This window comes from Leuciscus leuciscus (genome assembly GCF_965113295.1).
Source record: "Leuciscus leuciscus genome assembly, chromosome: 18".
Classification (NCBI taxonomy): Eukaryota; Metazoa; Chordata; class Actinopteri; order Cypriniformes; family Leuciscidae; genus Leuciscus; species Leuciscus leuciscus.
The window spans coordinates 28,504,472-28,529,023 of NC_138742.1; the positions used below are offsets into that span (position 1 = coordinate 28,504,472).

Genomic DNA, 24,552 nt, shown 5'->3' on the forward strand with positions numbered 1-24,552 from the left:
GACTACATCCAAACCTAACTTTTAACTGGTTTATACTCTGGAAATGATGTGCTCTTTCCCTGAGAACGTCTTGGCTCTTTGAAGTTTATAATAAAATAATGTAATACAATTAATACAGTCCCTATTCAGAAGAACCTGGTATTTCATGTCCCTTATACAGTCTAACTCTTAAGTGTGTACAATTACTAAAGCAAATGAACTGTGCAGATGTGGCCTTTAATACTAAATACGGCTGAATACCTTAAGGTGCGAACAGGGTAAAACAAATATAAAATAACGTCACATTAATAATTATTTTTTTACAGAGCAGAGTTCGAATCCAGAGAATTTGTATTGATTAATGCTGAATATGAAAAGAAAAGCACTTGATTGTACTGAAAGTGCACCTGAAGTGTACTTAAAATCTTTACAGGTAGGCAGGCTTTATATAAACTATATAAACTGATAACTTATTTTTTAATAACAGATAATATATCATTGATGAAATAAAAGAGTACAATTGCATGACTATGCTTCTTAACACTTTTTAAAAAAGGGCACTTTGTAATGTCAAATTAAAAGTTTTACTTTAAAATACACGTTAAATATTTGTTTTAATAATCCTTTGTTGTGCTTTAAAGAAACATTTATTTTAATCTGTTGAACAGATGCACATGTATAGTATTTTAATATAATTGTAACTAGTGTGTTATTTGATATTACATTTAAAGTTAATTGGTCTTTAATGTTAAAATAAATGTACTAAATTGCAAATCCATCATTATATCCATCAACTATATTCAAATACATGACAATATAAATTATGTTCATGTACATTTTAATAATTAATAATGATTTATTTCAACTTTAATCATTTCTTTTTTTGTGTGTGTGTATTTAATGGCTGTTAAACATGTTTAGGGGGATTATTCACATGTGAATTATCTGAATAAAAACATAAGAAGGCTCTTAAAGCGGGGTCATTTACTTTTTTACTGCACTGTTCAGGACCTATACCTGTTCTACTGTGATCACGATAATAATAAACATCTAAAAGTGAGATTTTTCTACTTTAAACTGTATACAGACTGTATATTCTCTCTCATAACCCTACCCCTAAACTTACCCATCACAAAAAAATACTTTATGCATTTTTACATTTTCAATACCCATCACTTAGTTTGATTTATAAGCTGTTTTCCTCATGGGGACCAAAACATGTCCCCACGAGGAAAAGGATTTTAGATATTGCCATCTCTGTGGGGACATTGTGTCCCCATAATGTAGGTTTACCAGGACACACACACACACAGAGAGAGAAAGAGAGAGTTTGTCCCCTCTCAGCCACTGTATCCCTTTAAATGTCAAGAATACTGCGTATATTTTTAGCGCAGCCATTTAATGTCAGTGACCGAAGGCACATACAGATCAGTCCCAGTTATAGAGCTCCCGAATACTGTGTGTATTCACAGGACATGGTTGTGTTTAGGTTTGGTGTAATTCTGACACCAGAGAGTTCAGATGTCGAGGTGTTAGTGTTGGGCTCTCGGCCGGAGATGGGACACTGGGACCCGGCCCGTGCCGTGCAGATGAACCCGAGCCGCCCGGTTGCGTCCACCTGTGAACCGTGTCTGTGGACCGGAGACGTGCATCTGTCCGAACCCAACGCAGACAAGCTGTGGTTTAAGTTTATAAAGCGTGTCGATGGGAACTACATTTGGGAAGGTAGGCTATGTGAGGATAATGGTCAAGTCGTGAGGACGACAAACACACTTTCAAAAGGACATCAGCTTTAGAGGAAATACATTATCTCTTAAGATAAAGGACAAATACGCGCTTTATCCTCAGTGTAATAACGTTTTTGACTCACTGGATGGTGCTGCTGTTCCACAGTCTGACTTGCACTGACAGACAGTCACGAAATTATAAATCCTTTCAGTTTAACCTGTGAAGGCCACAGTTTACAGTCTCTAACTGTATTAAAATCCATAATTTGATTTAATCAATTTAAGCCTGGTTTCACAGACAAGGCTAAGACTAAGCCAGAATTAAGGCTTAGTTCAATTAGGGCATTTAAGTAGCTTTTATAAAGGTGCCATTAAAAAAACATTACTGGTGTAATGGCACTGTCATATTTACGATACATCAGTTTAAGTTGCTTTCAGTTAAAACAGTTCAAACATGCATTTTAGTCTGGGACTAGCTTAAGTCTTGTATGTGAAACCAGGGAATAACTTTTAAGAAAATGCAACTTCCATTGACTTAAAGCTTTCAGAAATTAATGTAAAGCCTGACGTTTGAAATAATAGTCAGAATGTATAAAAAAAAAAAAAAAAAAAAAAAAAAAACGTTTTATTGGGACCTTTAAGCAAAATATAAAAGAAAAATGCATCTGTGTTTTGTATCATATATCAGGTGTGTATGTAGCCTATGTACTCAGACAGTATGATAGTGAGAATATGGAGCTCATGCTTGAGGAAAATGCACTTTCGTTTTATTCAGAGGCCCAAACTGAGTAAAAATATGCAGTTCGCTGCAGACTCTGATATTTATTTGGCCAAAAAGTAAGCTGAAATTCTATATATATATATATAGTATATGCTATATAACAGTACAACAGACAACTACATAAAATGCATATAAATCAGTTGTCACTCTAAATCTCCCAATAATATTAGTAAGATTGTTTTTGCACTGGGTTGAAATGATTGAGAAAGTACCTGATAATAGCCTATAGAAATGTTGTCCAGTATTTATGTAATCACTGTCTTTTTGCACCTTTTTTTTTTTTTTTTTGCACAGTATGAAGCTTGTTGAAAAGTATTTCACTGTCATGAGATCAAACTTTGAACCCTGCTTTGGGAGCAAAGCAGCAAATATTTCAAAGTGATGAAAAATGAAGGAACGCTGAAACCTGAACATGACCTGCTTTGTCAGGGAACCCAAGCCGTCGTCCTGACATGACTCAAGTGGCAGTTTTCTCATTCTGTCATGTTTCTCATTTGAATGAATATGCCTATGCGTGACAAATCGACGATCTGCTCCAGTGCTCACACCATCTGTTGACTGAGGTTTTGATTGAGCCATTGTTTGCTGGTATCTTGTCAATTCCCACTGTCTCATTTGAAAACAGCCGAGATTTTGATTGTGTCGAGATGTGTTTTGCTGATTGAAATGATGCTTGCTGATTTCTCACCATAGCAGGTGAATTTGCTCTGAGTTTGCCTCAGGTAAGCAAGCATGAATTGATAGTCCTCCAGTTGAGACTAAAGTACTCAGATCAGTGGGGTGGATCAATTGGCAGCGTCCAGATAGGGACAGTCTTGGTTTATAGGACATAATGGCCTGTTCACTTCAGTAGGTTCTAATTCTGCACCTTTTTTCCTGTATTTGACCTAGATGTGAAGCTTAAGAGGTTGTATGATAGAGAGTGAACCACTTTTAAATCAGAAAAGAACTGGCTGCTGTTTGTGGGATGGAATGAAAGTAGCCTGATTTTTTTTTATAATTTTTTTATTATGTTATATTTTAAAGGAATAGTTCTCATTTAAAATTAATTACTCACTCTCATGCATCAGAGCAACAATATAAAACACACAGTAACACTTTAGAATACCGTTCCGTCATTAATGAATAACTACACAGGAACAAATGAGTAACACAATTGAAATATTCTATTAACCATTATTAAATTATACTCAAATCCTATCCTACTATCCCCCTGAAGGGGTGGATTCTGGAATCCACTTATGCTTCAATGTATATGTGATTAATCAAGGTATTAATCAATATTTTTCCTTCTAAATATCACATGAGTTGAAGGACTTCTCTAGGCTTATGAGATTTTACTTTGTTATAGAAGATACCAGTGTGATTACTGAAATGTTCTTTTCATGTATTCTCTAATGTCTGTATTTGATATCTGAGAGGTGACTGCAGGTCTAGCCCATGCTAGGAATACAGCCACATTGCTTGCTTATTTAGCCTGGCTTCCAGTAATTAAATATTGACTTGTTTGGTCACCGTGTTAAAACATATATATTCTAGCACACCATGATGACTATAGGTCATAAAGGTCATTGGAACCAATAGTTTAAGTGACCATTTCTTAGCATTTACTTTACTGTTCTATATTAAAGTGTCCTCTCATTTAGAGAAAGAAGATGTTATCTTGATGTTTTGAGAAGACTCTCCTGTTTATCGTTAGAGCCCGACCAAATCCAACCTTGAAGAAGCTGTGTGTCGGTGTGTGTGTTAGTATTCCTGGTTACAGGTTAAGGAGCAAGTGGCGTTATTGGAGATTGACTGACTTGTTTTCTTCGACATGCTGGCGCCCAGCAACCCAAATCTGTGACCTGGAAGATCAATATATCAAAGAAAATACAGAAATGATCAGACATCCTTAATAGCAATCGATAAAATGTTTAGACCCTTACTGATAAGTAAATCTAGAGTGTGTCCACGATTGTGTGTGGGTCCGTGTACATGTTGAGTCAGATCAAAAGTATTTAAAACAGTTATGATTTCTTTTGCCATATTGGTTTCTGCATTATCTATATTAAAATCCCAGCAAAGGCAAAACAGTCAAACTCTGCGGAAATTGTTGATAACAGTTCTGTAAAGTCCATTGCTGGTTACATTGATAGACATCTTGAAATAGCGCAGCTACACCCCCACCACTCCTACCCGCTCTGAAGACACTCATAAAAGTAAAGTAAGGAGGGCCTGTTTCATTGAGGACTGTTGTGTCTTCTAGCCAAGTTTCATTTAGAAGCATAACATCCAGGTTGTTTGTGGTTATTAAGTCGTTGACTAGAAGTGATTTATTTTTAAGTGATCAGATGTTTAAAAGTGCTAACTTGACAGTGTACATTTTTTTCCCCACAGCAATCTTAGTTTGACATGTAACAGGCAGCAGATTAGATTGGTTTGCTGTACTTGGGAAGACCTTAGACTGTCTAGCATGTAATATAACAGAAATGGAGAAAGAAACAGGAACTGTGGGCTCTTAATGGTTACCAAGAATCATAGCAGTCAGAAAAATCCATTTTATAAATGAGGTTTTAGATCTGAATGTCAAATAAATCAAAATTCAATAAAAAGCCATTTCAGTTTTGGCATACTTACTGCATTTTGGCTTCGTAGGGCAATATTGCTTTGAGACCTCCAAACACCAGCCCACCAAACCCATTTAAACACCACCATCTGCATACTGTATTTTCTTACAGTGTGTAATATATGTTTGTGGCTTAAACTGAGACTGTAACCATGAGCATAATTACAGTATTGCATAGGTTTTGTCCATGCTATATGAGTCAGCGTGAAGAGCTTGTTTGCTGTGTGGGCTGCAGCTCTGAGACTCTAATCAGCCCAGTGGTTGAAAGGGCGACAGCAGCGGGGTGGGATGATAAATGTCGGACAAATAACAAACACCCCACGTTCTTTCTGGATGAATGTGAGTTAGGGATGAATACCAGTTCAGAAACCCATATGCTCTCCCTCATTACAAGTGCATAACATGTAGGACTGAGGCAGCGATGCACTACTGTTTTATTAACGCAATGACTAATTTGAATGTTTAATTTATTATGAATCAAGCTTATGACTTGACCACCAAAATTATGCAGCATTGCAGCCATTACAGGAAGTGTCTGAATTAATGAAAGGAACCATTAGCTTTTAAATGTGAACTCTCAGAGGTTCAGGAACAGGTGACCTCCAGAGTCTGAACAACACTGTAATTTAATTACCTTCCCCCTCAGAAATGAAAGGCTTACATAAAAAGCACAAAAGGGACAATAATGTGAATCTGAACTTTTTCAAGAGCCACTGAAACTTTAAATGAAGCATGAAACAAATGTGTTGTTTATTCAGATGTTACATAACATCATATTTTAAAGTGATTAATTCAAACATTTTGTTGACATCTAAGAACTTTTACAATATTTTCTTTTTCCTCATCTCATTTATTCTACTGTGGTTTGTCATTGACCCATTAGTGTGCAAATGTATTTGAGAAGTGTTGTGTCTGTCTTGTGTCTATCGCTAGGCAATGGGCCACATCATGACCGGCAGTGTGTGTATGACGACAGTAACATGGTGGACGGGGTATACTGCCACCCGATTGGTCACTGGATTGAGGAGACTGGCCACACAGATGAGATGAAACACACCACCAACTTCTACTTCAGCATAGCGGGACAGCAGGCCATTCACTTCTCTCAGTATGTGTGAATGCATTCCCATCCATCATGTGTTTTAAAGGGATAGTTCACCCAAAAATGAAAGTTTTGTCATCACTTACTCACCCCCTCAAGTTGTTTCTTTCTTCTGTTGATGATGTTTTATGTCGGTAACCAGACAGTTGACAGTCATATAATCTTTTTTCCTACTATGGAAGTCAATGGGTGCCGTCAACTCTAAAGAAACACGTACAGGTTTGGAGCAACATGAGGGTAAGTGATAAAGTTAAAAGAGTTGCAAAACTCGAGAGCACGTAGATGTGAATTTGAGAACTTGTACATTACAAATTCGTACTTGTACACTAATATTTACACTCGCAGCTCCATTGTGAAAACCTGTAAAATAAAAATCTGAAGTTAAATGTTGAGATTTGCACTCGCAAACAATTGTCCCAAACCTGTATTCTGAATTTGAAGTTGCAGACAAGTAGTTACAACTGTGTAAAATCCCATTCACAAAAATAAAATGACAGACACAAACTTGTAGTACATAGTTGCACTTATTCTTTCATTCACATGAAACAATGTACAACCTCAATTAGGCACTTGCAACTCATCAAATCTGTCACTGTCATTCAAAATGTTTTAACTGTTTTCGCGATATATTAGATGCATAACTAACTCAGGGCTCTCAAGTTTTGAAGACAGACAAGAGTCAGTCATCGTGTGATAACGAAAATATGTCTAGGCCTAGACTACTTGTTCTGTGCAGGTGTTGTCAGTGAACAGGCTGTAAAACTGTTGGCTAAGTTACAGACACTCATGATGCTAATTAATATTTACATGACGGAATTTTATAGTGGAAAGACCGAACGCGTCTCCAGAGAGCAAACGGAACTGCTCGTGCGCGAGGTAAAAGTGCGCAAGCAGAACATCTACGGGACAAGCCGGATTCCACCATCTTTATGTACACAATAATAATCTTTTACATTTTAATCCTTTTATTTTAAATATTTGCCATGTTTGTGTGCTGTGTGTTTAATAAGTACAGACCCGCCTATAGGCGCACATTACTAACGCGCTCAATAAATAACAAAAAAAATATCGCGCCATTGACTTTAGCCCAGGTTTCAGTTGGTCAATGGCTCAGTCTATTTCTGTTGCCTCAAAATAGCAACGCGCCAACAATGCGCCAGAACACACCTCGTTTTCAGACCAGCCGCCCATGGGCGCACAAATGGGCGCAAATGCATTTGCTATTTAAACAACGTTGGCACAGGATGTGAAAATGATAACTGCGTCGGACTGAAACTAGCAAAAAACACTTGTGTTGCGCTTGTCACTGCATTGTGCCGGGTGTAAGATAGGGCCCTCAGTGTTTCTCTACAAAGTGACATCGCCAACTGCTGGCATGGAAGCATAATGCAGCTTTTTTAGTTGTGTTCGCAGATCCTTGTGAACAGGGATTGTTTTGACGTTGTTGTTGTCTATGCGCAAAAAACGTGAAGGAATTTTTTTCCCGTTTTTTATTGAATGAAATTTCTCAGAACAACGGTAAATGTGACCTTTAGTTTTAAAGGGAAGAGTTGTGGAACACAAAATGATCTTTAGCAGAAGTAAAGTGTCTCGATTAACACCAGGTTAAAGATAAATTTACTCTATAAATTCAACTTCATTTGAAGTATGTGCCAAGTCTCAAATCCACAGATAGTAACACCTAATTACACAGAAGCATTTTGATTAGGGTGTTTTTTTTTTTTTTTTTTTTTTTTTTTTTTTTTTGCCTGTCTCTCTTTTTAATTGTGTATGTGGTTTAAACAGCACTCTACAATTAGCTCAATGACTCTGAATCTCTGGATTCCTTTGGCAGTGAGCTCTAAGTGCTTGTTTCTTTTGACCTCTGACCTTGTTCTACAGGCAAAAAAAGTTGAAAGTGGAGGCGGATAAAAGTAAGACTGGGTCATTGAGTCTGGGGTTGGGGAATCCATTAGAGTAATGACAGATTTACTATATCAAAGAGGCTGGTGTATCTCCAAGAGGGCAGAGATTCTATGTCTTCCTATGACAGAATGCACCGTCATCTCCAGTAAAGAAAGTACAACTGGACAAAATAGTGGAAAACATAGAGAGACTTTAATCAGCTAAATGTAGAAGTAAGGCTTAAAAAAACGATGGTTCACTCTGAACAGAATCAGTATTTTAACATTTCTGTTCACGAGTTCCTTCTGTAACATTATCTTTCCGAAAACAGTTTGATGAGAAAAAAAAACAGTTAATAACATTTTTATTATTATTATTATTTGCCAATACTTTATACCAGAGCTTGAATTGAACTTTATACAAAGAGCTTGTGACTAAACCTCGTAAAGTGTCAAGTGGACAGCGCTGCCCCCCAGTGAGTCTGACCAGGGGTATACTGGTGGAAATGGAGACTGAGGACTGGCTGATGGACTTAAGTATGGAGGTACCGTCTCCCACCCTGTTTCTCGTTCTTCATTGCTGTTCCTAGACAGCACCATAGACTGTATGAACTCTCTTCCTGTTTCCTCTGAACTGTCATCACTGTTTCTAAACAACACAGAGACCTGCATGGACTATGTACTATTACCTTTAACCCTGACAAGTCTCTATTTGCCTCCATCACCACCCTTCTCAGCCAGTCCTCCAGCCCCACCTCTGATAGAAGATTGCAGCCCTTTGCCATCTCCTGAAATGCCATGCTGTGACGTCGAGCCGCAGGTCGAGCAACCTCCATCAGCACCTGAGCGAATGGATCTTGTGGCTCCACCTCCGGCCTCTGATCCCCTCACTCCGTCTCAGGCCCGTCGGCTCCACCTTGGCTCCTCCCACCTTCGGCGCGACCAGAAACCCTCGGCCTTTCGACTCTACCGGGTTCCCTCGCCCAACCGGCTCCCCCTTGGTCATTCGTCACACCACCTCCTCTGTGGACTTGCAGATCTTCTGCTACACGCAGTTCCTCCACCCCTACGGTTTCCCTTCGGCTACGCCTTGGTCCTCCATCACACCGGCATCGCAGCGGCTCCTCCTCAGACGATCTTCTGTCTTCGCCCTGGGATCCATCGGCTCTGCCTCCGTCGGACGTCCCCCAGTTGACGTCCGCCTCTACACCACCTTGGATCCTCCCTCCCTTGATTCCGCCATGGGCTGTCGTCACTGTGCTCTGGGTCTGTGCCATCGGCCGTACACCATCGCCGTCGGGGTCTCGTCGCCATCCATCTGTCACCATTCTTCTGCCGCCTGCCATCACCATCCCTTCGCCATCGCCTGTCACCATCCCTACACCATCTCCACGCCCTCCTCCTTCTCCTCTCCACGCTGCGAGGTTGTGCCTCCCGGGAGGGGGCGTTCTGTCATGTTCATGTTCAGTCAGTGTCACCTTCATGGACTTTTAGTTTGTTTGTCTTCAGTCACACTTTACTTCAGTTTAAATTATAATAAAGACTTTACATATGTTTTAGTATGTTAGTCAACACATCAAAATAAGTGTACTTCTTTAAAAAATGACAAAATATTATTAAAACAATGAAATAAAATGTACTTAAAAGTAACATATTTAATTTTACATAATTACAAAGTGCACTTTTTAAAAGTATACTTAAGAGTGTTAAAAACATAGGGTAACACTTAATACGTTAAATTGTTAGTACTTTAAAGTAGTTACAGATACTTAAAAAAGTAATAACAGTAATTTATGCATAATTACAAGCAACTAACCCTAAGGCAACCCATAACAGGACCCTATAACTACATGTAGTTAATAATTAATATTACTCAGTACTTATTTGTCTAATTCCAGTGTTACCAATCATAGTCACCAAACACAGTGTAACCGAACATAGTCATGAAAATGTGCTTTCTTTAATTCATAAATATTATATTATCTGCAAGTATGGTTTTATATAGACATCACAAACTGCCTGTTTTAGTTTCATTTTCATGGAGTTTCTATTTGTTTCTCTCAGTTACTAAACTCCTTTTCATTCAGTTGGTTTCTGGTATTGTTTGTGTGTTCATGTGAAATATGCTGTTATGTTGCCTTACTATATTTGGATTCCCTGAGTTTGTTTAATTAAAGAACCTTTGGTTTATTTAAACCTAGTCTCAGAAGATAGTAAGACCCACAGAGAATTCAACATTAAAATGTACTGCAAGTAGATTTTTTTTGGTTGATTGGTTTTGTCTACATTTACAATATGTGTCAATGTTCCAACAGTGCATGTCATTGACTCTATAAGAAATAAACAACCATGAAACTCGGGAAACAATGTTTCTGTGTATCAATTACAAAGTCTAATTCACACCAAATGAAGAGTGTAAAATATACTCGGGTGGCTGAATGAACAAAGTCCCAAGGAAAAATACAAGGACCTTTTGTCTCCAGAATCAAGTACACCTTGTTAGGTCTTGGACTACTAATTAAACACAACTTGTACTTGTCACCACTGCTCATTTAAAATGCACTACGTGCCGACTTCTAATGCAGTGCTTAAATGCGCACACACACACACACACACACACACACACACACACACACACACACACACACACACACACACACACACACACACACACACACACACACACACACAACACACACACACACACACACACACACACACACACACACACACACACACACACACACACACACACACACACACACACAAACACATCGTTTTCAGAGAAGGAGTACATTGCACACACCTCTGTGTACAGTTGCACCAAAAAGCATTTGGACACTTAAGTCACAGGGAAAATATATGAATGTAATTTCCTTAGACATAAACCCAAGCGTCCTGCCCTGGAGAAGGTTTTGGGCAGAGGTTAGATCATACTCAATGTGTCACACCATTAACCTGCAGCTCACTTTCCCTTCAATCATTTCATTTATGTTTTCCCCTCAAAGAGGCATGTGGGTTTCTGAGGTAAAAATACACCTCTCACCTGGTGTCTCTGACCTTCATTCCCCTGGCTGTCAGTCTGTTTCTTCAAACCACTAAACTCATTAACATTTCCATTATTTGAGTCCTGAGCTCTCATATACACAGAGGGAGAGACCCTGCTGACATGACTGTCTCATCGTTTGATGAGAAACGATGGAGGTAGAGACGCTGAAAATGTAAAATGAAAAATGCTTTTTCTCTTCTGTTGTTCTGAGTGTTTTGTAGAGTTTCTTTGGAGTTGCAACAGTGCTCTGCGTAATTGTTGGTTTGCCCAAGTCAACCCCCCACGTCAGGAGGAGTCTCCGTTGTATTGATATGATATGACAGGATGGATTTGCAGTCCAAAATTGAATATGTAGGGCTGGAGGTACAGTATGTTTCAATGGCAAAAAAACACAAAAAAAAGTGTATCACTGAGTTGTAACATTGTCAGTGCAATCGTTAAAGGAACACTTATTCATACAGTATATGTTTTATGATCTTTCCTATCACCCTGCCATATCTTTCTGCACTCGTTGCTCTGGGATCTCATAATATATCTATTAAGCAATGTGGTGATTGTATGTTACAGCTGTGGGAATTGTCCAGGGAAGTTGATGTATGTACAATATTGATCAAACCAAAAAAGATTGAGGCAGGTTTAATTATCGTGTCTTTGGCTGCTCATTATGCTTATGTTCACAGATGATCTCTGGTCTACTATTCAAGGAAAATATTTGAAATATTTTACTTCTGCATATTTATAAGTAAATGTATTGAAACAACAGTCTCTTCTGTTGTTATATTTTGAAAACATTTTTGATTTCCCTTTCCTTCTCTGATGGGCCATCACTGGTTACACACAACTATGTGCATTGTTTGTAGACACACACACACATACTCATTCACACAGCTAAGTTTCCTCTCTCTCTTCTCTTCAGGGTGCTTCCGCGTGTCTGGTTAGGCAGCTGCCCTCGACGGGTCGAACATATAACCCTAAAGCTGAAACAAGAACTGGGTGTTACAGCAGTGATGAACTTTCAGACAGAATGGGATGTCATAAACAACTCACACGGCTGCCGGCGTGACCTCAGTCAACCCATTACCCCAGAGACAATGACGCACCTGTACAAAGACTGTGGCCTTTCTTATATCTGGATCCCCACCCCAGACATGAGCACAGAAGGTCAGTGTGTGTGTTTAGCCAATATACCCTTGAAAAACAGACACAAGTGTCTGAGAGGATTAGTCAAATTTTTCTGAAGAGACACGATCACTTTATATGATGAACGGATTGAATTTAGGCTTTTATTCACATATAAACATTGATCAGCGAACATAAAGAGAAGCTCAAGCGTACTTGCTTAAAGCTCGAGAACAAACCCCACTTGTTCTTGCAGAAGCTCAAGCGTGCTGCGTAGCACGAGAATGAACCTCATTGGTTCTTGTAGAAGCTTTTTTTTTTTTTTTTTTTTTTTTTTTTTTTTTTTTTTTTTTTTTTTTATTATTAAACAATGTCATGTACAAACAACATGGCAAAAATATATATACAATTACATAATGACAGTAGAATCAGGTGCAAAATTGTATTACCAAAAAAATAAAATAAAAATAATAATAAAAGTAAAAAAAAAATAATAAAATAAAATAAAATAAAAAAATAAAAAAAGGGCTAGGGTTTACTTTTCAAGTCATATTCTTCTATTATAGCAAAAAGTTTTTTAGCATTTTTACTTTTCATCATTTTAAGGGAATTTGTATAAGAAAGAAACTCATTGTGAAATACACAGAATTTAGGATACACTTTCAGGTATTTAGATTTGTGTATATAGAATTTCACTAGAATAAGGATGCTATTAACCAAAAAACCGTCTTTGTTGCTTTCCATAACGAGTCCATAAATAATGTCCTTGTGAGAGAAGACTTCGAGATGAGGAACCTTTGGATATAGCCAGTCATGAATATCAAGCCATAAAGCCTCTACATACATACAATGAAAAAATAGATGATCAGTAGTTTCAACATTATCACAAAAAATACAATTACTAGTTTCAAATCCAAATCTTCGCTGTACAAATTCACTGGATGGATATACACCATTTATAATTTTAAAATGGATTTCCTTAGCTTTGGGAGTTAAAGGAAATTTTAAGTAAATTGTTCGTAATCTGTGAATATTTTTTTTTGAAAAAAACTGTGAAATCAAGTTTCTATAGGATACTATGGGGAATAAGATGTTATCAAACATATTTCTAATAATTTTGTTTGTAAGTTTAATTTCTTTAAAATCGACACCTTCAACTAAAAGTAATGGGAGACAAAAAATGGGAGGATTCGTTGTTGAAAGGTATCCTTGAACCAAACACATGAAAGCATTAGGGATAGCTTTAATCATAGAGTTAAATGTGTTCTGACTACAGGTTATATCATATTTGAGACAGAAACTCTCATGTGATATAAAATATCCTCTGCTATCGATTAAATGAAACACCGACCATATACCTTTCTCCATCCACTCTTTTTTATACAATGATTTGTTTCTTATTGTGATATATCTATTATTCCACATTGGGGTTTTGTGTGGTGTAAAATTATGGTTGTATAAGAGCTTCCAGTACAACAAGACTTGCTGATGAAACTGGGATAGTTTGATAGGGAGACGCTGGGGAATGAAGTCACATCTAAGCAAAAATTCAATCCCTCCCATTTTCTTAAATATTTCTCTGGGGATGTGAAACCAAAGGTTATCATTATTAAGGAAGGATTTCAACCAGTTAATTTTAAGAGTTCCATTTATGAAATCAAAATCAATGGCTTGTAGACCTCCATCTTTGAATTCTTTAGTCAACTCTGCTCTTTTAATGTAATGAGCTTTTTTTCTCCAGATATAATCAAAGTTGATCTGATTAATTTTTTTAATCACTCTATTTGGTATCGATAAAGAGTATGCAGGGTAGATACATCTTGATAAACTATCCATTTTGGTTAAAAAAATCCTTCCCAATAAACTAATATCTCTCAATAACCATAAATTAAGTTTGGATTGACAATTGTCAACTACTTTCCACAGATTCAGATTTTCACATTCCATTATATCTTTAGAAAGATATATTCCTAAATATTTCACTATAGATTTAATAGGGATGTTATAGGCCTCGGTTAACTGGCATTGATGAACTGGCATCAACTCACACTTTTGCAAATTTAATTCTAAACCAGAAGCTTTAGAGAAAATTTTGATTTTTTGCAGGATTTTGGGGACTTCTGAAAGCTGCTTCATAAAAATGGTAGTGTCATCAGCTAACTGGCTTATGAGAACTGGATGCCCAAACACCTCTAACGGAGCTATATTTGAATTTTTAAGAAAGATAGAAAGCAGCTCAGTAGATATTATAAAAAGAAATGGGGATAAGGGGCAACCCTGTTTAACTCCACGTTTGATAGAGAATCGGGGTGATGTACCTCCTGATAAAGAAATTGAACTATTTGAATTTTCATAAAGGGATTCAATTGTATTTCTAAATTTCTCTCCAAAACCAAATAACCTTAAACTATTCAAAATAAATGGGTGTTCAATTGAATCAAATGCCTTAAAAAAATCAAGGAATAAAATAAAACCATCATCATCAATAAGATGTCTATAATCTAAAATATCCAGAACTAACCGAATATTGTTATGGATAGATCTTCCTTTCATAAAACCTGATTGAGAGTCGCTTATAATTTTATGTAGGAATTTTTTCAGTCTGCTAGCGTAGACAGTTGTTACAATTTTGTAATCGGTGTTTAATAGAGTAATGGGCCTGAAATTATTTAAAAATTTGGAGTCCTTATCAGGTTTAGGGATTAAAGTTATTACACCTTGTTTCATTGAAAGGGGGAATGTCATATTATCTGTAGCTTCTTTTAACATGAGAGAGAAAGGATCTTTCAATAAACCCCAAAAATATTTATAGAAATTGGCTGTGAACCCATCGCTGCCTGGAGATTTATTTACAGACAAACTGTCTACAGCATTATCCAGCTCATCAGAGGTAATATCAGCATCACATAACAGTGCATACTCATCATCTATACGGGGAATCAGATCTTTAATATGGCTGAAAAATGATTCAGCATTATCCGAGGAAAAGGTTGAGGAATATAGTTTTTTATAGAAAGAGACAGCTTCCTTAGCAATCAAAGATCGGTCTGTGACTACATTACCATTAATTATTAATGCTTTAATAGCAAGTCTCTCCTGCCTTCTTTTTTCTAGACGACAGAAATAAGCGGTACTTTTCTCCCCTTCCTCAATCCACTTTGCCCTAGATCTTATGAAGGCTCCTTCAGCTTTTTGAAGATAGATATCATCCAGTTTAGTTAGTAGACATTGTAACATCCGTTTATCAGTGTCGGTAAGTGATGTTCTGCTATAATATTCATTTATTTCCTTAATGACTGTAATTTCCGTTAATTTGCTTTTTCTATTAAGGGATTTTCCAAAATGAATAGAAAATTCTCTCATTTTAAATTTAAGGAATTCCCACTTAGCAACATAGGACATTATTGAATCATCGTTCCTAACCTTAGAGATTATGTCTTTAATACCATCCTGAAAAGATTGGCATTTTAATAGATTAGAATTAAATTTCCAATACCCCTTATTATTGCCTCTAACACCAGAAGGATTGAGAAGTAACTTAATAACAGAGTGATCTGTGAGAGGTGCTGCTGACATACAACAATCAGAAACAATATTTATCATAGAGGAGGAGATTAACCAGAAATCTATTCTTGACTTTGCTGTATTATTTGGTTTAAACCAAGAATATTGTTCAACATCCGGATGTTTGATACGCCAGGGATCTAGTACGTTATGCTTGCGACAGAAATCAGACAGGGTAGGGTTATAAGAGTTATATTGACATTTGGGAGGATATCGATCAAGCCATTCATCATATACCATGTTAAAGTCGCCCCCCATAATTATGTTAGCAGTTGGATAGAAAACTTTAAGGCCATCCATGACGTCTGACACATCTGAAATCAATTGTCTGTTTTGAACTAAATTATTATATCCATAAACATTTATTAGAAAGATATACTGGTCATCAATGGACAAAACGCAAAGTAACCAGTGACCGTTATTGCTACCCCTAGATGTCACTACTTTACCAGGTGAATTGCAAAACAAAATAGCTAATCCTGCAGATTTAGTTGAACCATGGTCAAAAAGAATTTTGTCTCCCCATTGGTTTACCCAAAATTTCTCATCCTCAGGTTTTGAATGAGTTTCTTGTAATAAAATAAAGTTAGCTTTTTCACCCTTACAGAACAAAAATATAGATTTTCTCTTAATGTTGTCCCTTAATCCCCTAGCGTTAAGTGAAATACCTGAAAAACAAATATTCATAATACACAAATAAACAAACAACTGTAATTAGATGCAGTCCTAGTCCAACAGACTATAAACTGAAGAAGCCAGAAAAGGCAACAAATATAGGAAAAACCAGAAAACAGGCACAGTCCCTTAAATTCCTTTTCAATAACTGTGTAACTGTAATCCATTCTGATTTTGTTCAAAATACAGACGGAAGACCATTTGTATTATTTAACGCAACAGGCCCTCGTCAGTATGCCTCATGTCATGATCTCAAGTGATTCTCTGTCCATCGATGTATCCAGCACCACCTCTGTAGTACGCACGTTTGCCGGCTGCTCTCGCTTGCTGTATCTTTGGCCACAACGCTGCCCGCAGATCCCTATCCGCCTTACAGTAATCTTCCAGGAAGCCGATTCCAAGATCTTTGCACATGGTGAGGTCTTTGGTCATCCGCCACAACGCGTCTCGGTGTATTCTCTGAGTGAATTGAATGATGACGTGCCTTGTTTTGTTTTCTTCACGTCTACCCACGCGGTGGACTGTATCAACGATGTGGTTAATGTTCGGGGACCATGACGGGGAGATTTTCACCAGTAAGTCGGTAACCACCATGCGTATATCTTCGCCTTCCTTTTCTTTTATCCCACGAATCCTGAGATTCCAGCGGCGTTTGTACCGTTCTAGTTCTAAGACCCGTTCCCTTAGCTCTTCGTTATTTTTTTTTAACACCGAAACTTCTCGACCAGTAGTTTGCACCTGGGATTTACAGTCTTTAATTTCTGCTGCGTTAAACTCGACAGCCTTCACAATACTAGCTAGCATTGCAGCATTTTGCTGAAGTTGAGAGCCAAATGAGTCAACTTTATCGGTTAGCTGCTTTATAGCATCCAAGATAGCATTCATGCCCTCTTTACCTTCTGACCCAGTGTCTTTCTTTTTAGTTACTGGAGGATTCTTCATCGGCGAGAAGGGGTCTTTCCTTTTAGCCTTTTCAGTGGAGTCTTCCATCCTTACGGCATACTCGTGGCAATCCATTGCCTCGCTGCAGCGGGTTAGAGTAGAACTCTTTTTCGACGTCATGGTGCACTTATTTTCAAATATTAACTGTATGAAAGCTAGAGGGCTTAAAATTAAATAAAACGGCAAAATAATAACAAATGGATTACAGAACGCAAATAAATACTGGGACTATCTCACAGAGCTCAGAACACGAGATGCACCTGGTCCGCCATCTTGCCGGAAGCGTCTTGTAGAAGCTCAAATGTGCTGCGTAACACAAGAATGAACCTCATTGGTTCTTGCAGAAGCTCAAACGTGCTGCGTAACACGAGAATGAACCTCATCGGTTCTTGCTGAAGCTCAAATGTGCTGCGTGACAAGAGAATGAACCTCGTTGGTTCTCGTGTGACAAAAAAAATTGTTTCTGTGTAGTCATCCAGTCCTAAAGTTAAATTTGTGTTTGCCTTGAGCGCTCATGCTCAGATAGAAGAGTCACGGATGAGTCACCATGAACTATGGGCATTATTTCACACAATAAAACTCATCCTGATCCACGGTTAGCATCTCTGGATCCCCACCCCAGACATGAGCACAGAAGGTCAGTGTGTGTTTAGCCAATATACCCTTGAAAAACAGACACAAGTGAGCCGTAGGTAACATGTACTTAGCACACGGAGGATATGCTGTTCTGAACTGTAAACTTGATTACTAAGAAGAAGCTTGTATTGCTGTATATGTTTATTGTAATTTTGCCCTCTGCAGGTCGCACACGGATGCTGCCCCAGGCAGTGTTCCTGCTTTATGGACTGCTGAAGAACGGCCACACAGTATATGTTCACTGTAATGCAGGAGTGGGCCGTTCTACTGCGGCAGTGTGTGGACTCCTGATGTATGTGTTAGGCTGGAGACTCAGAAAAGTGCAGTACTACCTCACTGCCAGAAGGGCGGCAGTCTATATTGATGAGGAAGCACTGGTAAGAGCAGAAAATGACTTTGTCGTGAAGTTTGGGCGACTCTGTCCATTTGTTTGCAACCCAGAGATCTGAAAACAGTGCCCTCTACTGGATAGGAGGACACCTGTGTTCAATAATGTCAAAGCAATTAACAGACATCAAAATAGATTTTAATCTTGTCACACAGAGCTACTTTGTAAAACTAAATAGTGACATCAAAATCTAAATCTAGTGATTATATAAAATTGAGTTAATTAGAACATCATGGGACATGAAATGTTCTTCTTGGAATCCACGAAATGAAATGAAGTGTGAAGTATAGCAAATAATAGAAATAACATTGATTATTAAAGGGATACTTCAGGATTTAGCATTAAGCTTTGTATTAGTAGAAAACCTGTAGTATTTTCGATTGGTTTCTCATGCTTTCCACCCTCATATCCCCCTGAGACGAGAGATTTATGTATTTTTTGTCTGGAAAAAAATCGTCATTTTGCGTCATCGGAGGATTTTTTGACAAGAGGCGAGAGACTACAGCCAGTAGTAGGGGCTGTCCCGCATGTTCTCAACCCGCCCATAGGAGGTGGGATCTCACTCACAGAATGTACACAGTGTCAGCCGTCTTTCTTTGGAAGCTAAGCTAGCAGGTTCTTGTTCTGTGGAGAAAGCTGAGTAGTAGGAGAAAGCTGAGTAGTAGGGGTTACCATCCTCTTTTTCCCGGACATGTCCGGCCGTCGAGATCGTCCAAATTGTCCGGGATTCGGCTTTTGCTCTCTGCAGTCACCATTCATTGTTTACATGCACACCTTTTGTTTCAATCTAGCTGAATTCATTCCGATTGGTGAATCTGAATGTAGTGTTTACATGAACGCTAAACAAGTGATCGGTCGATGTGCGTTTTAACATTGCTAAGAAAATTCCCGCTCCTCCGTGAGATATATGAGACCGGTGCATCTCGCTCATCAGTAATCATTCCACCGGCCTCGCGCCGTTCTCCCGCGGCCCTCAGCCTCGTCCTGCTCGCCACAGTAAACATAATGAATGGCGACTGTAGAACGCAAAAGCCGAATCCCGGACATTTTGGGCGATCTCGAAATCCTGGGCAAACTCGTCACGGAGACTCACTGGTAGCCTAGCCTTGTTGTAACTGCACTCTCTTACATGCATGTGCATTCTGGGAGTTGTTGTCTTTCATCCACATAAGCCAAAAATACATTTTCTGGCTTTTCTCAGTCTAGAAAGCTCCAAATTCAAAAATAATTTCACATTTCTTCTACATAAATGACCTATTTTAAATACACATTCATCTTTCCAGAGGTGAAGTATCCCTTTAATAATCCAAAGTGTTTGGAAATACTCCATATGTTTGTATGTTAACCTGTTCATGAGTAATTCTTACTGAAAATTAAATGTATTATTAAAACATTCTGTAAGGCCTGCCCAATCGGTCCAACGATAGTTTCCGATAAGCGGGTGAAGGTTTACTGCGTGTTACTGTCTTTTCTGCGTGGCATAGTAATTTAACTCCAATTCAACTTTTATCCAATTGTCCATTTTATCACAACCTCGAATTTAGGTTAGATTGCCAATTGGTTATTGGTCATTTATATAATAGTTTAGTAATGCATGATTATTCTATTTAACTCTTTAAATCGAATCGAGAGTTGCCCTCTCTTCCAATTCTTCCAATTCTTCCAGTCTTACAATTCCCTTACAATTCTTGTTTACTACCTAACTAACATAATATTAGTGTTGCACAACCCTGCAAATAATGCAATACCAAACATTAATTTAATGAATATAAAACAATTATTTATAAATAATAATAGCTGTTATTTGCCAGGAATCATAATGTTGAATCTGTAATGCAGCACAGCTGGCAACGGTTCCTCTTCAGTCGGTTAGTTGACGCCACGTCGAGACCGACGAATAGGAATCTCGCGAGAGAGGCCAATCTACTTCGAGTGAAACTAAACGAGCCAATGCACATTGGCGTGCAATCATTTGCAACTGCTGCTCTGCCACGCAGCGCGGGTATATAAAGAGCAGAAGGTGCGATTGCACTTCAGCTTTTTGCTTCGGAGCTGAGCGTTTCGATGCTGTTTAATCTACTGAAAGGTGATCAAACAATGAGCAAGCTCTTCAGGAGGATCTCTCGTGTCTGGTTCGGGTGACAGCGCGGCAGCAGGGTCGACTTCTCTCTCTCTCTCTCTCTCTCTCTCTCTCTCTCTCTCTCTCTCTCTCTCTCTCTCTCTCTCTCTCTCCATTCTATCTCTTTTGTTTTTGTTTTTGTGTTACTGAGCAAAACAAAAAGGCTGTTTTCACAGCTGGTAACGGTGCGCCAAGAGCGCTGAATAGTCATTCTTATGCCGTAAGACCGCTGTGAAGAGAGACAGCACAAGACAGACACATTTCCTGTCAACACCAAGGAGAGCAGTCCCCTGAAAGAGCTTACACGGGTGGAGCGCGTCTTTTTAAAGATGTCACTCTACCTGTGTGTTTCTGGATGCGGTCATTACCTGGGATCGCGGGATGGTCACGAGCACTGCATCGCGTGTCTGGGCATTGAACATGCTGAGGCAGCAGTCGTGGATGAATCACGTACCCATTGTGGGAGGATGACCATCTCGGAGCTACGGTCGAGACTCTCGTTCCTGTAAAGTCCCTGCGCCTCTGCCGCGATTTAACCCTCCTCCGAGGGTTACTTCAGGCAGTGGTACGGGTGACCTGAGGATCACGTTGAGCGCGCTTCCTTTGGGGAACCAATCCCCTAGGAACCCTCATCCCTCCCACGCTCCGCAGCCAGTAGAGCCGCCGACGGACCATCCACGAGGTGTGTACCAGTTGTTTCCTTCGGCGCTCCCCACAATGAACAGATATCGATCGCTGCATTGGAGGGTGGGTCAGACTTCTCTGCGGATGACGATTCGGCGCCGCTGCCCCCTTCGGGTGTGACAGCGGTGCCCGGGTCGGACCCGGAGATGATGGCCATGCTTTCCCGGGCCACCAACAGGATCGGGCTCGTGTGGAACCCTCCACCGTGTCCCGAGCACTCGAGGCTGGTTGATTGGTTTCTCGGGGTGGCGCATGAGGAGTTCACTGGGGCGTGGACAGCACCTTTCACTGCCAGAAACCATCCCGGTGGTGGGGCGGCTAAGGGGTACACGCGCATCCCTCCAGTGGAGCGGGCCGTTGCAGTGCAGCTGTGCCCTAACTCCATTTGGCGCAGAGAGCTGTGTCTCCCTTCCTGGGCCTGTAAGTACTCTTCGGAGTGGACCGGCAAGGCTTACAAGGCCTGTGGGGAAGCCGCCTCTGCCATACACGCTATGGCGTTGTTGCAGGTCCATCAGGCCAAAGCACTGAAGGACCTGCACGAGGGTGGTCATGATCCCCAAGTTCTTCAGGAACTTCGTGCCGCGATGGACCTTGCGCTTTGTGCGACGAAGGTGACCACGCGGTCGGCGGGTCATGCGATGTCCACTATGGTGATCCAGGAACGCCATCTCTGGCTGTGTCTGGCTGACATGAGGGAGACCGACAAAGTCAGGTTCCTTAACTCCCCCATGTCCCAGACTGGCCTCTTCGGCGACAAGAGGGCAGGGTAGGGGACCTGCAGGCATTTTCCTTCGACGAATTGTGCCTAGAGTTCGAGCCGGGTGACAACCTTGTTGCACTGAGACCCCGGCCTGGCTATGTGCCCAAGGTTCCTACCACTCCCTTCAGGGACCAGGTTGTGAACTTGCAAGCGCTGCCCCTGGAGAGGGCAGACCAAGCCCTGGCTCTTTGTCTGTTACGGAGGCCAGCAGAAGGGAAAGGCTGTCTCCAAGCAGAGGATGACCCACTGGATAGTGGATGCCATCGCCTTGGCTTACCAAGCACAAGGCGTGCCCTGCCCGCTCAGGTTGCATGATCACTCCATGAGAGGCGTTGCATCCTCCTGGGCGCTGGCACGTGACACCTCGCTAACAGATATCTGTAGAGCTGCGGGCTGGGCGACACCTAACATGTTCGCTAGGTTTTATAGCCTACGTGTAGAGCCGGTCTCCTCCCGAGTTCTCACCCTAAACGGGTAAAAGCGCTAAGAGGCCTTGCTCTGTTGGCTTGCTGCACCCTACTGTGCACTCTTATTGCTCCAGAGTGAAAAACCTGTTGAGTCCTACAACACCCTCGGCCCGGATGTGGCAGAGTGTCCGGCACCAGGCCTTTATCCGTTGAATCCTTGAGAACCGTGTCTAGACTGGGTCCCATATGTGTGACCCTGCGGGGGACCCATGTATGTATTCTTCCACGCCTGCTCCTAAACGGAAGCCCCTGTCTTTCCCTTGGGCTAAGTCACCCAGTTTTTCATATGATGTACAATCTTCAGGTTAGTCCATATGTATATCTCCACATAACTCCTTCAGGGAAGGATGTGGGTTCCGCAGCGTTCTCCTTCCTAACAGAAAGGGCACGCTTTCCCAGTGTTATCCAAGAATCTCACTGTATGGGTAATCACGGAACAACAGTGACAGATATACTCTGTGTAAGCCCTCTCCTATCATCATTCCAGGCAAGAAGGGGCAAGAGGCTTGCACAGGGTGCTGGATGGGGTCAGCAACTGTGGCCCTTTGGTAGGGATTCCTATTCGTCGGTCTCGACGTGTCGTCGACTGACCGACTGAAGAGGAACATCTTCACATCACGTCGCCACATCTGCTGCGGCCCGCCGGGGCAGCCAGCTCATCGGCTCGGCTCCTCAGCAAAAAACTGAAGTGCAATCGCACCTGCTCGTTATATACCTGCGCTGTGTGGCAGAGCAGCAGTTGCAAATGATTGCACGCCAATATGTATTGGCTCGTTTAGTTTCACTCGAAGTAGATTGTCCTATCTAGCAAGATTCCTATTCGTCGGTCTCGATGTGGCGTCTCCGTTCCCTCCTTCAGGGAACGAGGGTTACCATATGTAACCGAGACGTTATGGCATGAGTGTATTGTTCTGTTTATCCTTTGAAATGTTTTCACCGAATGCCAGTTTCGCCCAGTTATTGTTCATTCATCTTGACATGGTCTTCATTTGAAAAGGCACCTTGAGGCAATTGTCGACAGGACTGCTAATGCGATGGTTATTGTTTGACTATCTGCCCCTTTTCTCCTCTAACATGCCACTTTCATTCATTTATGAACGTAACTCAATATTCTTGTTATATATTTAGCACAGCACTTTCCCTGCCCTTGAAATAAGCTGCCATAATGAAAAGAGCTTTAACCTGACCTTTAAATAAATAGAGACTAGTGTCACCACACTGAGAGACTTTATGTGTAAATTGAAAAAAGTTTTGCTTCAGAAAAGAAAAAGCGGTTCAGTGGTTTGAGCAGAAGGTACCATTAATTAAATATGATTCGAAAACAGGATTAAATCAGTGATTTAAAGAGAGACATAAATAAAAAATATGACTGTGTACCACAAAAATAAGTAATTTTTCTTTACTTACACTTTAATCCATATACGTGTATGGGTTAGTTCGTCCAAAAAAATTAAGAAGAACTTTTGTTCTTCTTCCAAACACAAATGAAGATATTTTGAATGATTCAGAAATTTCTATCCCTTCATTGACAGTCTACGCAACTACCATTTCACTATGCTTCAAAAAGTTCATAAAGAGATCGTAAAACGAATCCATTTAAACTGAGAGGATTAGTCAAATTTTTCTGAAGAGACACGATCACTTTATATGATGAACGGATTGAATTTAGGCTTTTATTCACATATAAACATTGATCAGCGAACATAAAGAGAAGCTCAAGCGTACTTGCTTGAAGCTCGAGAACAATCCCCACTTGTTCTTGCAGAAGCTCAAACGTGCTGCGTGACAAGAGAATGAACCTCGTTGGTTCTTGTGTTACGCAGCACGTTTGAGCTTCAGCAAGAACCAATGAGGTTCATTCTCATGTCAGGCAGCACGTTTAAGTTTCCACGAGAATGTACCTCATTGATTCTTGCAGAAGCTCAAATGTGCTGCGTAACACAAGAAAATGAACCAGAACATCAGGTCTCTTAAAAAATTTACTAAACAGCTCAATTCATATGGATTAGTTTTACAATCTCTTTTTGAACTTTTAGCTGTCATTGGAGGGACATAAAGCTCTCAGATTT

General features: G+C 40.0%; 1 protein-coding gene across 1 annotated transcript; it reads left to right on the forward strand.

Moving 5' to 3' along the window:
* Positions 1-1,358: 1,358 nt before the first annotated feature.
* epm2a (EPM2A glucan phosphatase, laforin) lies at positions 1,359-19,846 on the forward strand. Its single transcript, XM_082145507.1, has 4 exons — positions 1,359-1,704; positions 6,029-6,203; positions 12,046-12,290; positions 18,231-19,846. The coding sequence occupies exons 1-4, from the start codon at positions 1,455-1,457 to the stop codon at positions 18,512-18,514; spliced, it is 954 nt and encodes a 317-aa protein (XP_082001633.1). The 5' UTR covers positions 1,359-1,454; the 3' UTR covers positions 18,515-19,846.
* The last annotated feature ends 4,706 nt before the right edge of the window (positions 19,847-24,552 follow it).